This window comes from Hippocampus guttulatus, chromosome 15 (assembly GCF_054856545.1).
Source record: "Hippocampus guttulatus isolate MCC_2025c chromosome 15, RoL_Hgut_1.0, whole genome shotgun sequence".
In the NCBI taxonomy this organism is placed as follows: domain Eukaryota; kingdom Metazoa; phylum Chordata; class Actinopteri; order Syngnathiformes; family Syngnathidae; genus Hippocampus; species Hippocampus guttulatus.
Genome location: NC_141275.1, coordinates 13594702 through 13610199, shown reverse-complemented (window position 1 = coordinate 13610199; position 15498 = coordinate 13594702). Strand labels below are relative to the sequence as shown.

Genomic DNA, 15498 nt, shown 5'->3' with positions numbered 1-15498 from the left:
TGCCGCTTGTTTCCAAATCGCCAGGAGTGAACCGGGTCGGAGTGAAAGTAGGAGCTCCCCTTTTTGGATCATTTCGTCGCTTGGCCGGCCGGGCCTTATGGGAGCAGACCTTCACGGTTGTTGGCTGTGGTACAAAACAATCCGTGCTCACACGTGGCGTAGAATTGCGTTCTGACCAAGAAGTGGTTGTCCCCAGCCATTGCTTTTCGCCATCTTATTTCTTCTCGTGAAAATCCATACGTGCTCAACAGATTCCTGTTGAAAATGGAAAGAATTGACATCCTCTCTTCTGTCTAACGTAACGCTTGGCCGCCATCTGCGTCATATATATCGTTTGCGCCTTTGGATGTTTTCTGGCCGTCCGAGCGGCTTTCAGCGCTTTCTAAAAATAGGCGCAAACGTCTTCGCGGTGGTCGGCGCAAGGTAGCAGAGCAGAGCATGTCAGCTGCGGTTGGTCGTTGTGTATTATATCCCGGATGATATCTAGCGAGGGGCCATATTCGATTTTACAGTGTGTCAAGGTGGCATTTATTTGTTGTGAAATGTGTGTTGTGGAGGCCTGGATGTGCTGAAATATAATGGACGTTAATGTTGTTCTTGTCTCATGAAAACCATTAAATTCTCACAGTGTTGAGAGTCTGCATTTGGACAACCGTGTAAGAGTATTCTTTTTTCGTATTCCTATTCAGTACAGTAGATCCTTCCAAAATGAGAGATGAGCTATAAATAAGATAAGAAAATATTATTTGCTTCACAATGGAGAAATTCCCAATTTACAGCAGCAAAATTATGAAAGGGAGAACGAAGAAGACAAAAAGTATATAAATAAATATCAAATATAAATACAGGCATGTTAAAAATGGGTGAATGGGGGTGAGTCCAGGTTTTCAGGACCATCTATTCAATAGCTTGACAGCAATCGGCGGGAACGAGCGGCGGTACCTCTCCTTCTCCTCAGTCTCCGGCTGAAGGAGCTGCCGAGTGCCGTTAGGGTGGCCTGGAGGGCGCAGGAGGGTCTGTCCACCATAGCTGTTAGCTTAGCTAGCATGCGCCTGTTGCCCACCCCCTCCAGAGTGTCCAGGGAGCAGCCCAGGACAGAGCTGGCTCTCCTGACCACTCGGTCCAGTCTCTCTCTGTCCCGGGCTGAGATGTTGCCTAAAAAAAAAAAGTGGCTTTGTGACATTTGTGAGACGTCTCTGTGATGTTTTACCAAGTGCACCATATTCTAAGAGCGTCTTCCGCCGGGTTATCGTCTGACATCGCAGCTTTGTCACGTGACTCCGTCGTTGACAAAAAACAGATTAACACCGGCGAGGCTTTCATGAATGGAAGCGCGTGACGTCATCGGACGGGAAACGGAGGAAGGGTTGACTCATGCGGCGACGGGCGGCTACGAAGCGATGGAGTGAGCGGATATGAGGCATTTTCATTCGGGCTCGCTCTTGGATGTGAAGGCTTGCCGGGGCTCTTTTCACGTGTCCTCGTTTTGCCCTCGACCTGTCCCGCCCTCTTATCGTAGTTTTCCGAACCCCGGGCTTTGATTCACCTCGTCTCCGCCCAAGTTGACAGGAGCACTTGAGTAAGGAGGATACATCTGCCCGTTTGCTCCTCCCCGATGATCTGGAGACAGACGCTTGAGGAAGGCCCAGTGCAAGCCCGAGTGTTTTGCTCAGTGCAAGTGTGACGATGAGCCGATCTGACAGCATCGGGCAAAAAAAAAAAAAAAAACTGTTGTCCTCGGACCAAAAGTCCTCCGAGCTCGGCTACGGTTTAAGTGTGGCTGGGTGGACGCGCTGTCTGAAAAATCAGTGAAGCAGAGTGCGCTTTATCCTTCCCAACATCCTGTCCCGAGATGACTCAACGCGTGCGTGCGTGCGTGCACAAGTGTGCACGTAATATGTGCTCGCTCATGTGCGTCCCTTGACATTGTTGTGTCTTATCAAGAGCGCTTTTTCAATGGATAGAAAGCAACGGGCTCCTTCTGCAGCTCTTTTCAAGGCCGAAAGGACCGTTTTAATAACGTTAGGTTGGACGGAAGGCGTCGGGTGAGACCGAGGGTTAGGGTGATTTATTTGATTTTTTTTAAAGGTTATGCGAGGTCCGATGTTTTGGTCGTGTTTGATGAGACTGAAGACTTTAGTAATGTTAAGTCATGGGAGGATTTGGTAGCTTTGCTAAGATTAAAGGCTTTGGTAGCATTTTGACCAGACCCCCAAATTTTTTAAAAACCACACACACTGAACGACACGGATACTACAGTAGAACAACAGGGTGACGAACCCAAGTGGACAAAAATATTACTAAACAAATAATGATGCAAAATCCATTTACATCCCATTCCCATTAATAGAGGGGATAATCTGTTCAATACTCTATTCTGAAAATATTTGAAATACACAGTAACTGCTGCAGTCGACATTGACCTTGCTCTATTTTACAATTTTTTCAAAATGTTGCTTATCCTCGGGAAGTTGAAAAGACAATGAACCTAATTTGATCAAACAAGAAGCAGATTTCAAATGTCATCTCAAAAAAAAAAAAATCCAAGTGAACAACAGATACTTGAAAAATCTACTGCACCCTGAGTGCAACAATGAAGTGTTTGTATTTGTAATTCTGATTTGACTGCTACCGTTTCCCGCGGCTGTCCGCTGTCAAGATATTTAAGCGGCGCGTCTGCGAGCGCGCTCCGATAATGTGTACGTCGCCTCCCAATAAATGTCCCCGTACTCTCGTCCCCGCTCTGGTTATCTCATGTTTTATGGATGCAAAGTGGTTACAAGGAGTTTGCTTCACGCGTCCCAAGGCACCGGCACTTAAAATATTCATTTTTAAGGCGCTCCCGGCGATTCTCCTGCGAGCTTCTCCGCTACGTTATTAGCGCTTGTATTTGTTGTGTTTTGATGTCTGGCGACGTAAATGCGTTTCAGCTCGAATGGACCCCCCCCCGCGCGATTGGTGGGGGCTTCAGGCGCTGCTGGTCTCTGCTTGCAGCCATAACTATATTTTACTCTTCTCTCATTTGCCCGCCACCCATCCCACCGCCCCCCCCCCCCTCCCATCCCCAAACGGGCTCATATAGGCTGTAGGCTCGGCACTTAGTGTAATTGTGTCGCTCCACTTCACTTCTGATTTTATGCAACACTTTGCCAATAGTCTCCCCCCGTATGATGGATGCCGGGCGTTTTATTTGATATTGAATCTATTTACCCAACTACGCGAGTGTATTCAAGCATCCCTTTTGCCATTTGTGTAAATAGTCTGAACGCGTTTACGGAAGAGGATCGTACTCCTGGATCGGGCTGATAGCGAGCGATGATGAAGTATTGACTCATTAGGCAGTAGGCCGTGTTGTATATGATGCGTTCCCCCCTTTTTTTTTTTTTCTTTCAAGGAGGAGAAAAATGGTTTTACAGCGGAGTATTTCATTCCGAAACACACGGCATGAAACAGTTGTTTATTAGACGGCTTTGTCACGGGAAATGGAAATGTCACTTCACATATATTGTCACTGTAGGGCATACGTTTAATATTTTAAAAGCAGCTCACTGGGTAGCATGAATCTATACATAGATTATATATTACAAACCTTTGACCAATCTAAGATGTTCTTCGCTTCTTGATGATGTCATTTTAATGGTAAAACAAATATGCTATTTTGGAAGTACAAGGATTCCACCTGGGGGGGGGGGCACGTCCGCCTCACAGTTTCTGCCAATCCGAGGTTCGTTGTGAAATTCACTTGCCGCCGTAGATCGCAAAAGCAACGGCTAGTTCGTGGAAATATTTTACCGACGTGTAATGAGAGGTCGCACTGCGTATACTTTCTGCGCCATTTTTGTACAACGCTGCGCCTTGAAATTTTTTGTCATGCCAAATATCTGCCTGGCCTCATCAGTAAAGGTTAGCGGAACGCAACACGTGGCCATAGCGCTGCCTTCCAAAGTCCAATTTACTCACTATATCCCCTTGAAAGATAAGTCATTTCTCTGTAATCGTTATTTTGTGTTCAACTCACCATTTAACTTGACACAAATTGTAATTAATATACGAATAACGTTTAATATTATACCCCATACTGACTGCGCAATAGCTGCCTCCCCCTCTTCTATAGTTGAGTAAATCGACGCCTGCGGCAACTTATATGCGAGGCGGCGGCCTTCGCCGTTTCTGCCTTCTTCATTTTGCTGTCGTTTCAACACGACTCTTATGGAGAAGCGTCTTTTAATTAGAGAGGAGTGAGGCCTTGTTATATGATGGCAACGCACCATGTAAAAGGCGCCCGCTAATGCTTTTCAACATGCAGTGTCAGGCTGCCTGATCCGAAGACGGCCTCGTGTGGAAATGATGAGTGCGCTCCCCCCTCAGCACCCCCACCACCCTCCCCCTTCTCCCCGAGCCATCACTTTGAACGCCAAGGCACGCTGGGAGACAAAATCAAGCTGACAGAAGTGCACCATACACGTGTGCATGTGTTCATACGATGTGTGTGTGTGTGCGTGCGTGCAGTCATGCTCTCTCAGTGGCCCTCATGCATTATGGGAAAAATGTGTTGCCATGATGTCCAGTGGGACTTCCCTCCCGCTCCCCCACTGGTCTCTTGGATCGTCTTTATTTTTCCTCTACGTGAGTTGCCCAAGGTAAATGAATGTGCACAAATGCGGACATGCGTGCGCTTCGAGTGCTTTATTCAATCTGACACGCACGCACATGCGTGCGCATATGGAGATGTATCATACACTTTGAGTCCGGAGGCTTGACTCAACCAGCTGTAGTGTTTCCATAAGGACGTGTACTGTTGCTTCAGTAACATCCAATGGGAAGTCAGAGGTCCCAACACTTAACACTTAAAACTGAATATATGCTACTTTTGAGAGAGAGAGAGAGAGAGAGAGAGAGAGATTTAAATGAATAAATATACAAAAATAAAATTATTCCCAAAAACTGAAGAGAAAAAAAAATTAACTCATTCACTCCCAAAGACGTTTTTAAACGTCTTTTCAGACTTGGTCTAGAATTGGCTGGTACTGAATGAGTTAATTAAAAATCCCCTTTCACGGCTCCCAGACGGAGGGTGGGAAATTGATCTTCAACCCCGCAAAGACTCCATTGTTTTCCTTTCTGTGCTTCCCTTTCCCCTCACGCCGCTCCATTCTCGATAAGTTGATGGAGACGTTTTTCTGCAGTTGATCTTGCGATGTCAAATGGTGTTATGAAAACACCCATTTCTAACCATTAGATCTTATATACAGACAGAAAAAAAAATCACCGGCGTGACCCTGCCTCTCGCTGCCAAAAGTCAGCTGGAAAACGTATAGCTTAGTGAAAAAGCTTAATGAACATCTCGGTTCCCAAAAATCAGATTTTTCTGGCTATTCCTTGATGGGTCAGGCATGAAAGGGTTAAGCAGTGTGTGTGTGTGGGGGGGGGGGGGAGATGGTTGGTTACACAGATTTTCATGCTGGTTGTTGTTTGTTAACACAGCCGCAGTTTTGTTTGGACATGGCAGAGCATCCACTTGTGAGAGCGCTCGCCCGCCGCCGTGGCCCTTTTATCAATTTGGATGGGCAAATGGTCGCAGACGAGCGCCATGTTGAACATGTTTGTACACTGACGGTCGTACTGTATGTGTGTCGGCTGCTGTGTTTTCAAACAGGATTATGGAACAAACACAGTACGGTGAAAGCTCGTGATGTTTTCTGCCAATCGGGTTGATTGAGATGAGAAAGAATTTTGCTCAAACCCTTTTTGTTTGCTGTCCTTTTTCATTTGTGTCTGTCCAAATATGCGTTTGAGAGTCCTTTCCTCACCCTGCGAGTCAAAATGTTGTTGTGTTTCGGCGTTGCCATGGAGATGAGTGAGGCGCGGTAGGGTCGGGTGGGGGCGTCGTTGGGGTCCTGACACCTGGCGTGCCACGAAAAGTGTGTCATGGCCGCGGGGGTGGGAAACTGGTGTGGTGCATGTTGAGTCCACCTGGTTTTACAATAAAGAGCATCAACGGTTCATGCGCTTATGTTGAGTTTTAGTTTTCGACCTCTAGTTTTTGTTCTCTTGCCAGCTGGTATTGACCAAATATTTCTGAACAAAGAACTTTGACGGGTGATGCATTCGACGTGAAAAGGAGCTATGTTGCTTTGTTAGCATCTTGCTTGCCGTTTGCTTGTCACTTGTCACAAGGTTGAGTCTTTTGTCTGGGTCGTTCTTTCCGTCGCATTGGTGTTGGATTTCAATAATAATAAGACGCGACATGTTCATCGCGGCCACGCGTCTATTATGCCTCCTCATTCGTCTCAGTTAGTCACCGGGGCCGTTCGCTGGAAAAAATAAACATCTCCACTCAAATGAACGTCTCATTTTATCGAAATCAGGAAACTGTCATTTTAATCTTAATAGCATTCTCCCTTAAATGGTGGCCCTGACTCCAACGGACACCTCAATTAGTCTTCCGCTTGAATAAATGCATGCCTACGGCCAATAGACACCCCGGAAAGGGCGGCAAATTCGAATCCCCGTTCTCCCGGTATGCTGGCTTCGTCCCGTATTCCCAAAAAACGTATGTGAGGTTCTTTGAAGACTTAACTGCCCGAAGGTGTGAACGTGAGTTGTTGTCGACGTGTGCTCTGTTATTTGCTGTCGACCATGGATTAGCAGTTTGTTTGGTTTGTTTGTTTTCTTACTTTAAATGATCGGCTTATTTGGTACATTTTAGCCCAGGTCTTCACAATTACACCTCGAGCACATGACAACAAAGCAGTTAAGCCCTCCAAAGTCCCGCCGGGCAACACGGGCGAGCGGAGAAAGAAAAAAAAGATTATCTCGCTTTTATCTCACTTCAGTAGTAGATTAGCATGGCTTAGCAGGATGGTTTTTATAGACGCCTGATGAAGACAAAAAAAATAAAAATAGTTGTCTTTTTTCTAAACCTAGCAGAAAAGTCCAGTTTTGTGTCAAACGCGTGCAAGTCTGAAGCATTGATCAGCTGCTGCACAATGTGTGCGTGTGTGTGCGTGTGTGTGTGACCTGTTTGTGCAGTGAAGTGTAAAGTTAGCGGATGCGCTTTCAGGGTCACCGATGGTGTGGGACTAAATGGACCGGTCCGGGATTCCGTGGGACCGCCTACCAGGTCACAACGGTGCACAGCATGTGAGCCGCCATGACACCGATGGCCGGCCTGTTATGGGCTTCTGTCCCCTTTGTCGCGGTGGCGGGAGGGGGGTACATCTCAAATGTCACCTCTCAAAATGATTACAAGTCCACCCCTGATGTTTCAATTGTACAATCAAAGAGCTTTGGTGCTAGTTTTTAACACCAAATTGCGTGAACTTATATCATAGCTGGATGCCCAAAAAGAACCCGTGGCCAGAATCAAACAGGAAGCTGGCCATTTTAGTTAGAACGGGCCATTTCTTTTTAATTCAAGACTCGTACTTTGGGGAACACCAAGTAAGGAAAAAAAAACCCCACCCCAAACCCCCCAACGTCAATTTCACCAACTTGATTTATTGCAGTTTCATTACTTGTCCCTGCTGGAGTTGCTGCTGCAGGAAACAGCCTCATGCTGCGAGTATACATGGCCACACGCGACTCCGCGTTATAAGCAGTGGCAGTGTTCGAAAATGAATGACGCCCGTTCCCTGCCAGTCGTGTGTCTTAACTGTACAACAGCCTGCCGGTGTGGAAAATAAAACAAACAGGCGGCAATTAAGAGGCAAGCACTGCGGGAGGGAGGCCAAGTTTATCAGGTTTGGATCGGCCACCAGCAGCTTACCATACATGCATGCTGATGCGTTGTTATCGAGGCGGCCATTCGCACTCGCGTGTGCGCATGTTTGCGTGTGAAGCCTCGAGAGAGGACATCAGTGGGCTGTGAGCATTTTCAACCTTCTTTCTTGCTCGACTGGACCTGCTCTCGACCGCGACGCCACTGCTGCCGAGGGCCGTCATCCTTGTGGACGCGTGCACAAAAAGTCAGACACGCATGATGGGTGTGAGATATATGTTACTATGTCTTTGGGGCGCTAATCGCAGCAATCTTTTCGTCTTGAAAAGGTAAATAGTGCATCTCAAATATTCAGGTCGTCATCCAGAAATCATACCGTATCACTTTGTTTCAATAGCACATTTAAAACAACAAAGTTGAACGAAGGTGCTATACAGCTTAAAGGACAGAACAAAGAAATAACATCAAAAATATAAAAATCTGCCTTTTGGCGTGTGTTTTTAAACTCCTGCAGAGTGGGAGCTTGCCGAACATTCAAAGGCAGCTCATTCCACAGCTTTGGAGCTGCCAATTTAAAAGCCCGGTCTCCGCTAAGCTTCAATCGGGATTTCGGTACGGCCAGGGGAAGCTGATCGGAGTACCTGAGGGACCTTGAAAGAAAATACGGTTCCAATAAGTCGGAACGATAGCCGGTTGCCAAGCCATCTAGGCACTTCAAAACAAATAGTGAAATGTTCAAGTCAATACTAAAAGGCACAGGAGGTCAGTGAACAGGGGTGATGTGATCTTGCTTACAAGTACCGGTTAGCAAACGAGCGGTAGCGTTCTGGACCAACTGTGAGCGGGAGACGGAGGCCATGACTTCAATTTTGGCAAACAACGGTTTTACGAAGTCAAAGGCAGAGTAGACTGTCATCTGCACAACATTGGAAGGACATATCATGTTTTAAAAAAAAATAATGTAGATCCTAGGGGAGCACATACAGTGCCAATGAAATTGGCTCAAGGGCAGAGCCTTGCGGCACTCCGCAGTCAACCTCTGAAAACTTGGAGCCTCTTGTTAGTGCAGTTGATGAAATGAAATGTTCGTTGTCTTCATTTGAACATTGGAAATGAATACAGTCGAACCTCGGCATTGGCATGCAATATGCAAAACATGTTGTGTCTGCTAGATATGAACTCACATTTGCAAGAGGAACACCAAAACACTTTTGCCGCATGTGTAATCAAAGTAAAGCACGGGATTTGCTGCCATCGTGCTTGACTTCCCTCTTGTTTATAGCAAGGAGCCTCTGGAGCTTCTTTCAGTAGGTTGGCTGAGGAGGACGCTGCTCATTATCTTCCCGTTGTTTTGTGTTCTGTGTTGGGCAATTATAGTAGACAGGCACAGTCTTTCCATAATGAGATCTCCCTTAAGCAGTCCGGTAGTTGTTTTTTCTTACCCGAATTCAAACTGTGGCCAGCACAACGCCTCGTGCGTCCTTTTGTGCCTTTTTCGTGTGTTTTACTAATGGGGTGAAAACTTCTTGGGTAGCGCACCGCTTCACAGATGAAAGTGAGAGGAAGGATTGTAGGTTTTTTTGAAAGGGGTACTGATCTTTGTTTACCATGTGGTGCTGTCCTTTAAAGGAATTCAAGTACTGCTTTGTTTTTGTGTTGGCCCCTTATTGCTGTTCTTTGTTTGTTTTGGTTTTGTGTGAGCAGGATAAATGCGAGCAATTGCTAACAATTCTAGACATATAATCACGGAGGGCAAAAGTACTCCCACAAAATAGTCTTTTATTTACTTACAAAGCGCTCGACTGAGATAAATAATAATCACTGGACACAGCTTTGCTGCAAGCTAAATAGGAGGTCTCTTATAAATTTGCTGCGCTGGCAGTTTGTGAATAAATCTTCAAAAAGAGGCCACTCTGAATTGGAATTTAGTGGAAAAGTAAACATAAAGAGATTTCTGTGTCGTTTGTTTAACTAAACTATCCTCACTTAGGCTGATGAAAGTGGACTAGCTAAATGCTAACACACAATGAAAAACACTTCAGATGGGCAAACGAAACTAGCATTGATGTCATTTGAACATAAATGTTTATACAATTTTTATTTTAACACTCGCGTTTGTGACACAAGCAGGCAGAGCATACAGTACATCAATGCTCACGGGAATATATTCTTTATCCTCTGCGGGAAAAAAAACTGTTTGTTTTTGTTGTTCTGTTACGTTGTAATGTGTCAACAACTTTAGTGGATTTGCGTAAAATGTTTTGCTCAAGATCGTGATCAAGAATTGATCCAATGTAGGATTTCTGATCCAAATTTATCCTTGACCGTGGGCTGAAATCGGGTCTGCAGAGGTGCGCTGCTTGGCTGTGTGATACGATGACAATTTTTAGTGGAAGTTCAAATTTGACCAACTTGAATTCTTGTGCTTTCGCTAGTAAGACATCATTCTGTTGCCCCACAGTTTGCTCCCAGTACTCCCGAGGTGTCTTCGCCATCTTCGGCCTCTACGACAAGCGCTCGGTACACACGTTGACGTCCTTCTGCAGTGCGCTGCACATCTCCCTCATCACGCCAAGTTTCCCCACCGAGGGCGAGAGCCAGTTCACCCTGCAACTACGGCCATCCATCCGGGGGGCGCTCTTGTCCCTGCTGGACCACTACGATTGGAACAAGTTTGTCTTTCTCTACGACACCGATCGGGGTGAGTTTTGCAGTGGGATTTCTTACGGTTTTTGCCAGCCCTTTGTTTTGGTGGCAGGTATTCGTATCCTAATGAAGATAATATTTAGGGGTCCCGAGTTTATAATGAGTTGACCCACCGAAATGTCTCAAGGACCCATAGCCGAAAAGAAAGAGCAAACCTTCCGTTTTGAATGGATTGGACAATTTATATATTCCCCCTGGGAGAAACAAATTCCACATGATAGGTTCACTACTCGGTCAGCAACATGAAAATGGCAACGTCTGTCACGAACAGACTCACAAAAAAGTGTTCAGATCCCATGCAATTTGTGTATTTACTTTCATTGATTTAAACGGACTATTAGGAAAAACAACGTGCTATAAATTGGCTGAGTTAAGTTTCAAACAATATGTAATAGCCATGTCTATCATGAGTAGACCCACAAAAAAAGTCTCAAGAACCCATGTCTGCCATTTTGCTTTTAAGCATCCATTGTTGGTCATTTGGACCTTATCAAGGAGTTGTTCTTGAAAGGACTCATGTGGCAACATGAAATCTGACGAATTTAATGGGCCTATCAATCACGAGGAGACCCACAAAAAAGTCTCAAGAACCTTTTTCTGGAAGTCTGTCGTTTTGGTTTGAAGCGGCCATATTAGGGTCAGTTTGGCCATTTCCAGGTGTCCTGCAAAGGCAAACTTATCCTGGAGATTTTTTCCCGATTGCAAATGAATGAGAACTATCCATACTAGAGGGATGCAAAACCCTAAATTGCAAAACACTCGTTTTCCTCATTATATGTGGATGAGTCATTTCAAAAGTTTGCCCATACGTTCTACATGCAGGCACCTTTGATGAGTTAGCAGGATTTTTTTATTTTCGTGGTAAAAGGGAATTGATCAACTTTTTAAACTCTTTTCACACACGTCTGTATTGGAATGGATGGGAGAAGTTGATCAAAAAAAGGATGCCTCTCCATTTGAAAAGGAGTCATTGTATGCCAAACAATTGAACGGGATTGCTGTAAATGGCGTTATCGCTGTCGTGGAGGGCCATTTGATTAATGCTTGCTCATTTCCTGTACGGCTGCTGCCACTGAAATTGCACACACCGCGGCGTAAAATAATGGCGGCGCTTTGTCCGCAGCATGCCGCGGGGTGGAGAAAGCCAATCAATATCATAGTGCGGCTCCTGGCCTAAATGTCGCCGCCGGTGTTAAACGCTCCGACACCCGAAGCCACTTCAGCCGTTTCCTATCTTGCCTATCGGGGACGTTTCTTTCCCTTTTGATTGTCTCACATCCCACCTTTTGCCTCTCCTGCACTTCATGTACACCAGAGAGTCAATTGTGTCACATTTCCATTACAAGGCTGGATCATATCTCCACATCTCACTTTTCCAGAAGGCATTCAGACCTTTTTCATTCCCTCTGCAGGCGTATGGACAGTGTCAGAATGTATTCGCATTTGAACAGCAAGCTCTCTCCTTCGTTTTTTTTTTTTTCTTTTTCTTGTGTGTGTTCAGCATTCAACCTGCTCGACAAAGATGGGCAAGCACAAGAAAGATTCCAAACCAAATATTGATGTCACGCAGTGTCTCGATGAGAAACCTCTGCAGTTTTTATTAATTTTTTTTTCCGGCCTACCACATCACTTTATTTCAGTGTTGGCCATTACGGCAGTACTTTGAGAGCAGAATTTTTTCTGATACTGCTTGCCGTAAAAAGTTTGAGAACCGTTGCTTTAGATGCTCACTGAGCCAAACGCTCAGTATTGATTATAAGCCGTCCTTGCAAGTAGTAAGGAATTGATGCGGCCCTGACACCGCGAACCTTCGATCGATCCACAGGCTACGTTTGGTGGCGTTTCGGGTTTCCAAAAGACACCGGAGTGCAACGGAAGAAGGGTACGTGAGAGTGGCTGGACATGCAGCGTCACTGACTGATGTCCAAAGTGCTCCTTTTCCATTCATCTTGACCCTTTTAATGAGTCTGTGCTGTCCATCACAACTGGACAGACATTTCATTTCCATACTCCCTTACATATTTTTTTTATATACAGATATATATCCATCCATCCATTTTCCGAACCGCTTGATCCTCACTAGGGTCGCGGGGGGTGCTGGAGCCTATCCCAGCCGTCTTCGGGCAGTAGGCGGGGGACACCCTGAATCAGTTGCCAGCCAATCGCAGGGCACACAGAGACGAACAACCATCCACGCCCACACTCACACCTAGGGACAATTTAGAGCGTCCAATCAGCCTGACATGCATGTTTTTGGAATGTGGGAGGAAACCGGAGCACCCGGAGAAAACCCACGCAGGCCCGGGGAGAACATGCAAACTCCACACAGGGAGGCCGGAGCTGGAATCGAACCCGGTACCTCTGCACTGTGAAGCCGACGTGCTAACCACTGGACTACCGGGCCGCCCCTTCTCGCGGGGGGTGCTGGAGCCTATCCCAGCCGTCTTCGGGCAGTAGGCGGGGGACACCCTGAACCAGTTGCCAGCCAATCGCAGGGCACACAGAGACGAACAACCATGCACGCGCACACTCACACCTAGGGACAATTTAGAGTGTTCAAACAGCCTGCCATGCATGTTTTTGGAACGTGGGAGGAAACCGGAGCACCCGGAGAAAACCCACGCAGGCCCGGGGAGAACATGCAAACTCCACACAGGGAGGCCGGAGCTGGAATTGAACCCGGTACCTCTGCACTGTGAAGCCGACGTGCTAACCACTGGACTACCGGGCCGCCCACAGAGAGAGAGAGAGAGAGAGATATATATATATATATATATATATATATATATATATATATATATATATATATATATATATATATATTCATATTCCCTTAAACATTTTATATACAGGGTGTTAAAAAAAATGTGAAGAAACGAGCGTGTGAAAAATGAGGACAGGCAAGTCGGGCTGTAAACAAGACGATATTTCTTCTCCGGCCAGCGCCTGCTTGTTCATGTTGTGATGGATGACTCTTTTTTTTTTTTTGAAAACATAATATTCCTTATCTGCCATCTAAAAGCACTCAATGCTCAAAGGAGGCGACACAAACACATGCAGCCCAAGCACATTTGAAATCGCAGCTCAGCGAATCTGTGCATTCGTTCGCCTGTGGCCCACTGGCGCCGATTTCCCGCCTCGAGGTTTGTTCATTTATCTGCCGGTACTCAGCCGGTACCGCTGCACCGAGAGCGAGCTTTGCTCGCTGTCTGTTCAAGTGGCGCAACAGGGCATATGTAGACGGGTGCAGGTGTACCTAATGTTGTGACCTGTTTGTACACAGTAGGTGTGCAATCTCCCTTTGCTCCATCTTCTCCCAGGTGGTTTTGAAGAGGTGCGGGGCCGGGTTGCCAGAGAGCAGGTTAAGCCACTAATTGGTAGCAAAGGGACACGGGTTGCCAGATTGTGATGGCCACCAGGAGGGGCCGTTTAAAGGGGACATCTGTTCCTGCCGGTGAACAGCCGCTCCCTCGCAGCTCGCCGCAGTCACTCGTCTTCTTTTCACACCAACCTGACAACGTGCCCCCCCCCCCGCCACCCCACCCCGACGGCGGCACGTGCATGAAAACCATTGCACAGTAGGCCAATAAGTTGTTATCCTGATGCATCATTAGAATTGCCATTCCTTATTGGGCCCTCTCGGAATCACAATTTAATATCCTTTCGACAAGAGGGCTGCCTTTTTGGGGACCTCGATACCTATCATAACAAGATGCACAAAAAGGTCTCAAGGACCCGTTCCTGAAATCGAACAGGAGGTCGGCCATTTTGGTTTTAGGTTTCCGGCAAATTACGTAAGCCGTGCTTTGGCAAACTTCGACACGGTTTCAAAGATTTGCCATCAAAAAAAGAGGTTTCATTTTATTCCATTGCTGCTGCTGATGATGTGATGTCAAATGAAACCTTTTATGTCCCGTCCAATCGCATCAGGGTACGCCATTCTGCAGGCCATCATGGAGAGGGCGGGGCAGAACAACTGGCAGGTGAGCGCCATCTGCGTGGAAAACTTCAATGACGCCGACTACCGACGGCTCCTGGAAGACCTGGACCGGCGGCAGGAGAAGAAGTTTGTGATCGATCTCGAGGCCGAGAGGCTGCAGAACATGCTGGAACAGGTGATGCCCCCCGCATGGGCCTCCAGCGTGGTACTTGAAACCACAACAAGTTATAGTTTGAGTATGGCGATATTTTGCTCACACAGTGGCAATAGTGTCACAATCCTGCCCTTTGGATAAAGCTCCTATCATTATCTTTTTATTCCTCATGATGATGATAGTATATTTTCCCTTGACGATGATAGTATCTTGATAGTGTAAAGTTAGTATCACAATTCAGGTTTCTGCCTTTGATAATGATAAAACATTTAATATTGATATCGTTTGCTGACATTACACAGTATATCATATTATTATGCCCTCGATAATGGGAAAATCACAATATTGGCACGTGATAATAACGATATTTTGTCAGATAGTCTCACGTTGAAAGTAACATCACAATATTTTGGACATCGTGATGTTAGCATCATGATAGTTTCCTGTTCTATGGAGAGTATCACGATATTCTGCCGACTTGGTATCGCCATAAATAAAGATTGTATCAGAATATTATGCCCACAATAATGGTAGCATCACGATATTTCACGTGCGGTGGCGATAATGATGATATCACGATAGTTTTAGTAATTGTGATTGCCATTTTGCCACGGATAGATAGCGCTAGTATTATCCTGTATTTCAACCCATATTCATTGTATTGCTAGGATATTTTTTTTTGGAGGCGAGAAAAACATCAGAAGACTAATTCATAGTTCTGTCTAAAAAAAAAAAAAAATCCTTAAATCGAATATGGTGCTTTTAACCGCTAATGGAGAGGACACATTCATGCCTTTCTCATTCCATTTATCCCATGTGGTAGCCTTTAATCAGTTCATCGATGTTTGTCTCGCAGTCTTTGAGCGGGCTAAGAGGAAAAGATTGCCAGCGGAGAGCAGCCTGTTCTGATCTCGAGCGATGTTCTACTTTGCCGTAAACACGCTCACCTTCCTCTCCCTCTGCGCTTGTCTTCCTCAC

General features: G+C 45.9%; 1 protein-coding gene across 3 annotated transcripts in view; it reads left to right on the top strand.

The window, feature by feature from the left end:
• Positions 1 to 15498, top strand: part of LOC147194006 (glutamate receptor 4) — a 78744-nt gene that overhangs the window by 28000 nt on the left and 35246 nt on the right. For all 3 annotated transcript variants that reach the window (XM_086130901.1, XM_086130902.1, XM_086130900.1), the window contains 2 exons: positions 10182 to 10421; positions 14357 to 14541. In XM_086130901.1, coding sequence (XP_085987027.1) covers positions 10182 to 10421; positions 14357 to 14541 — 425 coding nt within the window. The remainder of the gene's footprint in view (positions 1 to 10181; positions 10422 to 14356; positions 14542 to 15498) is intronic.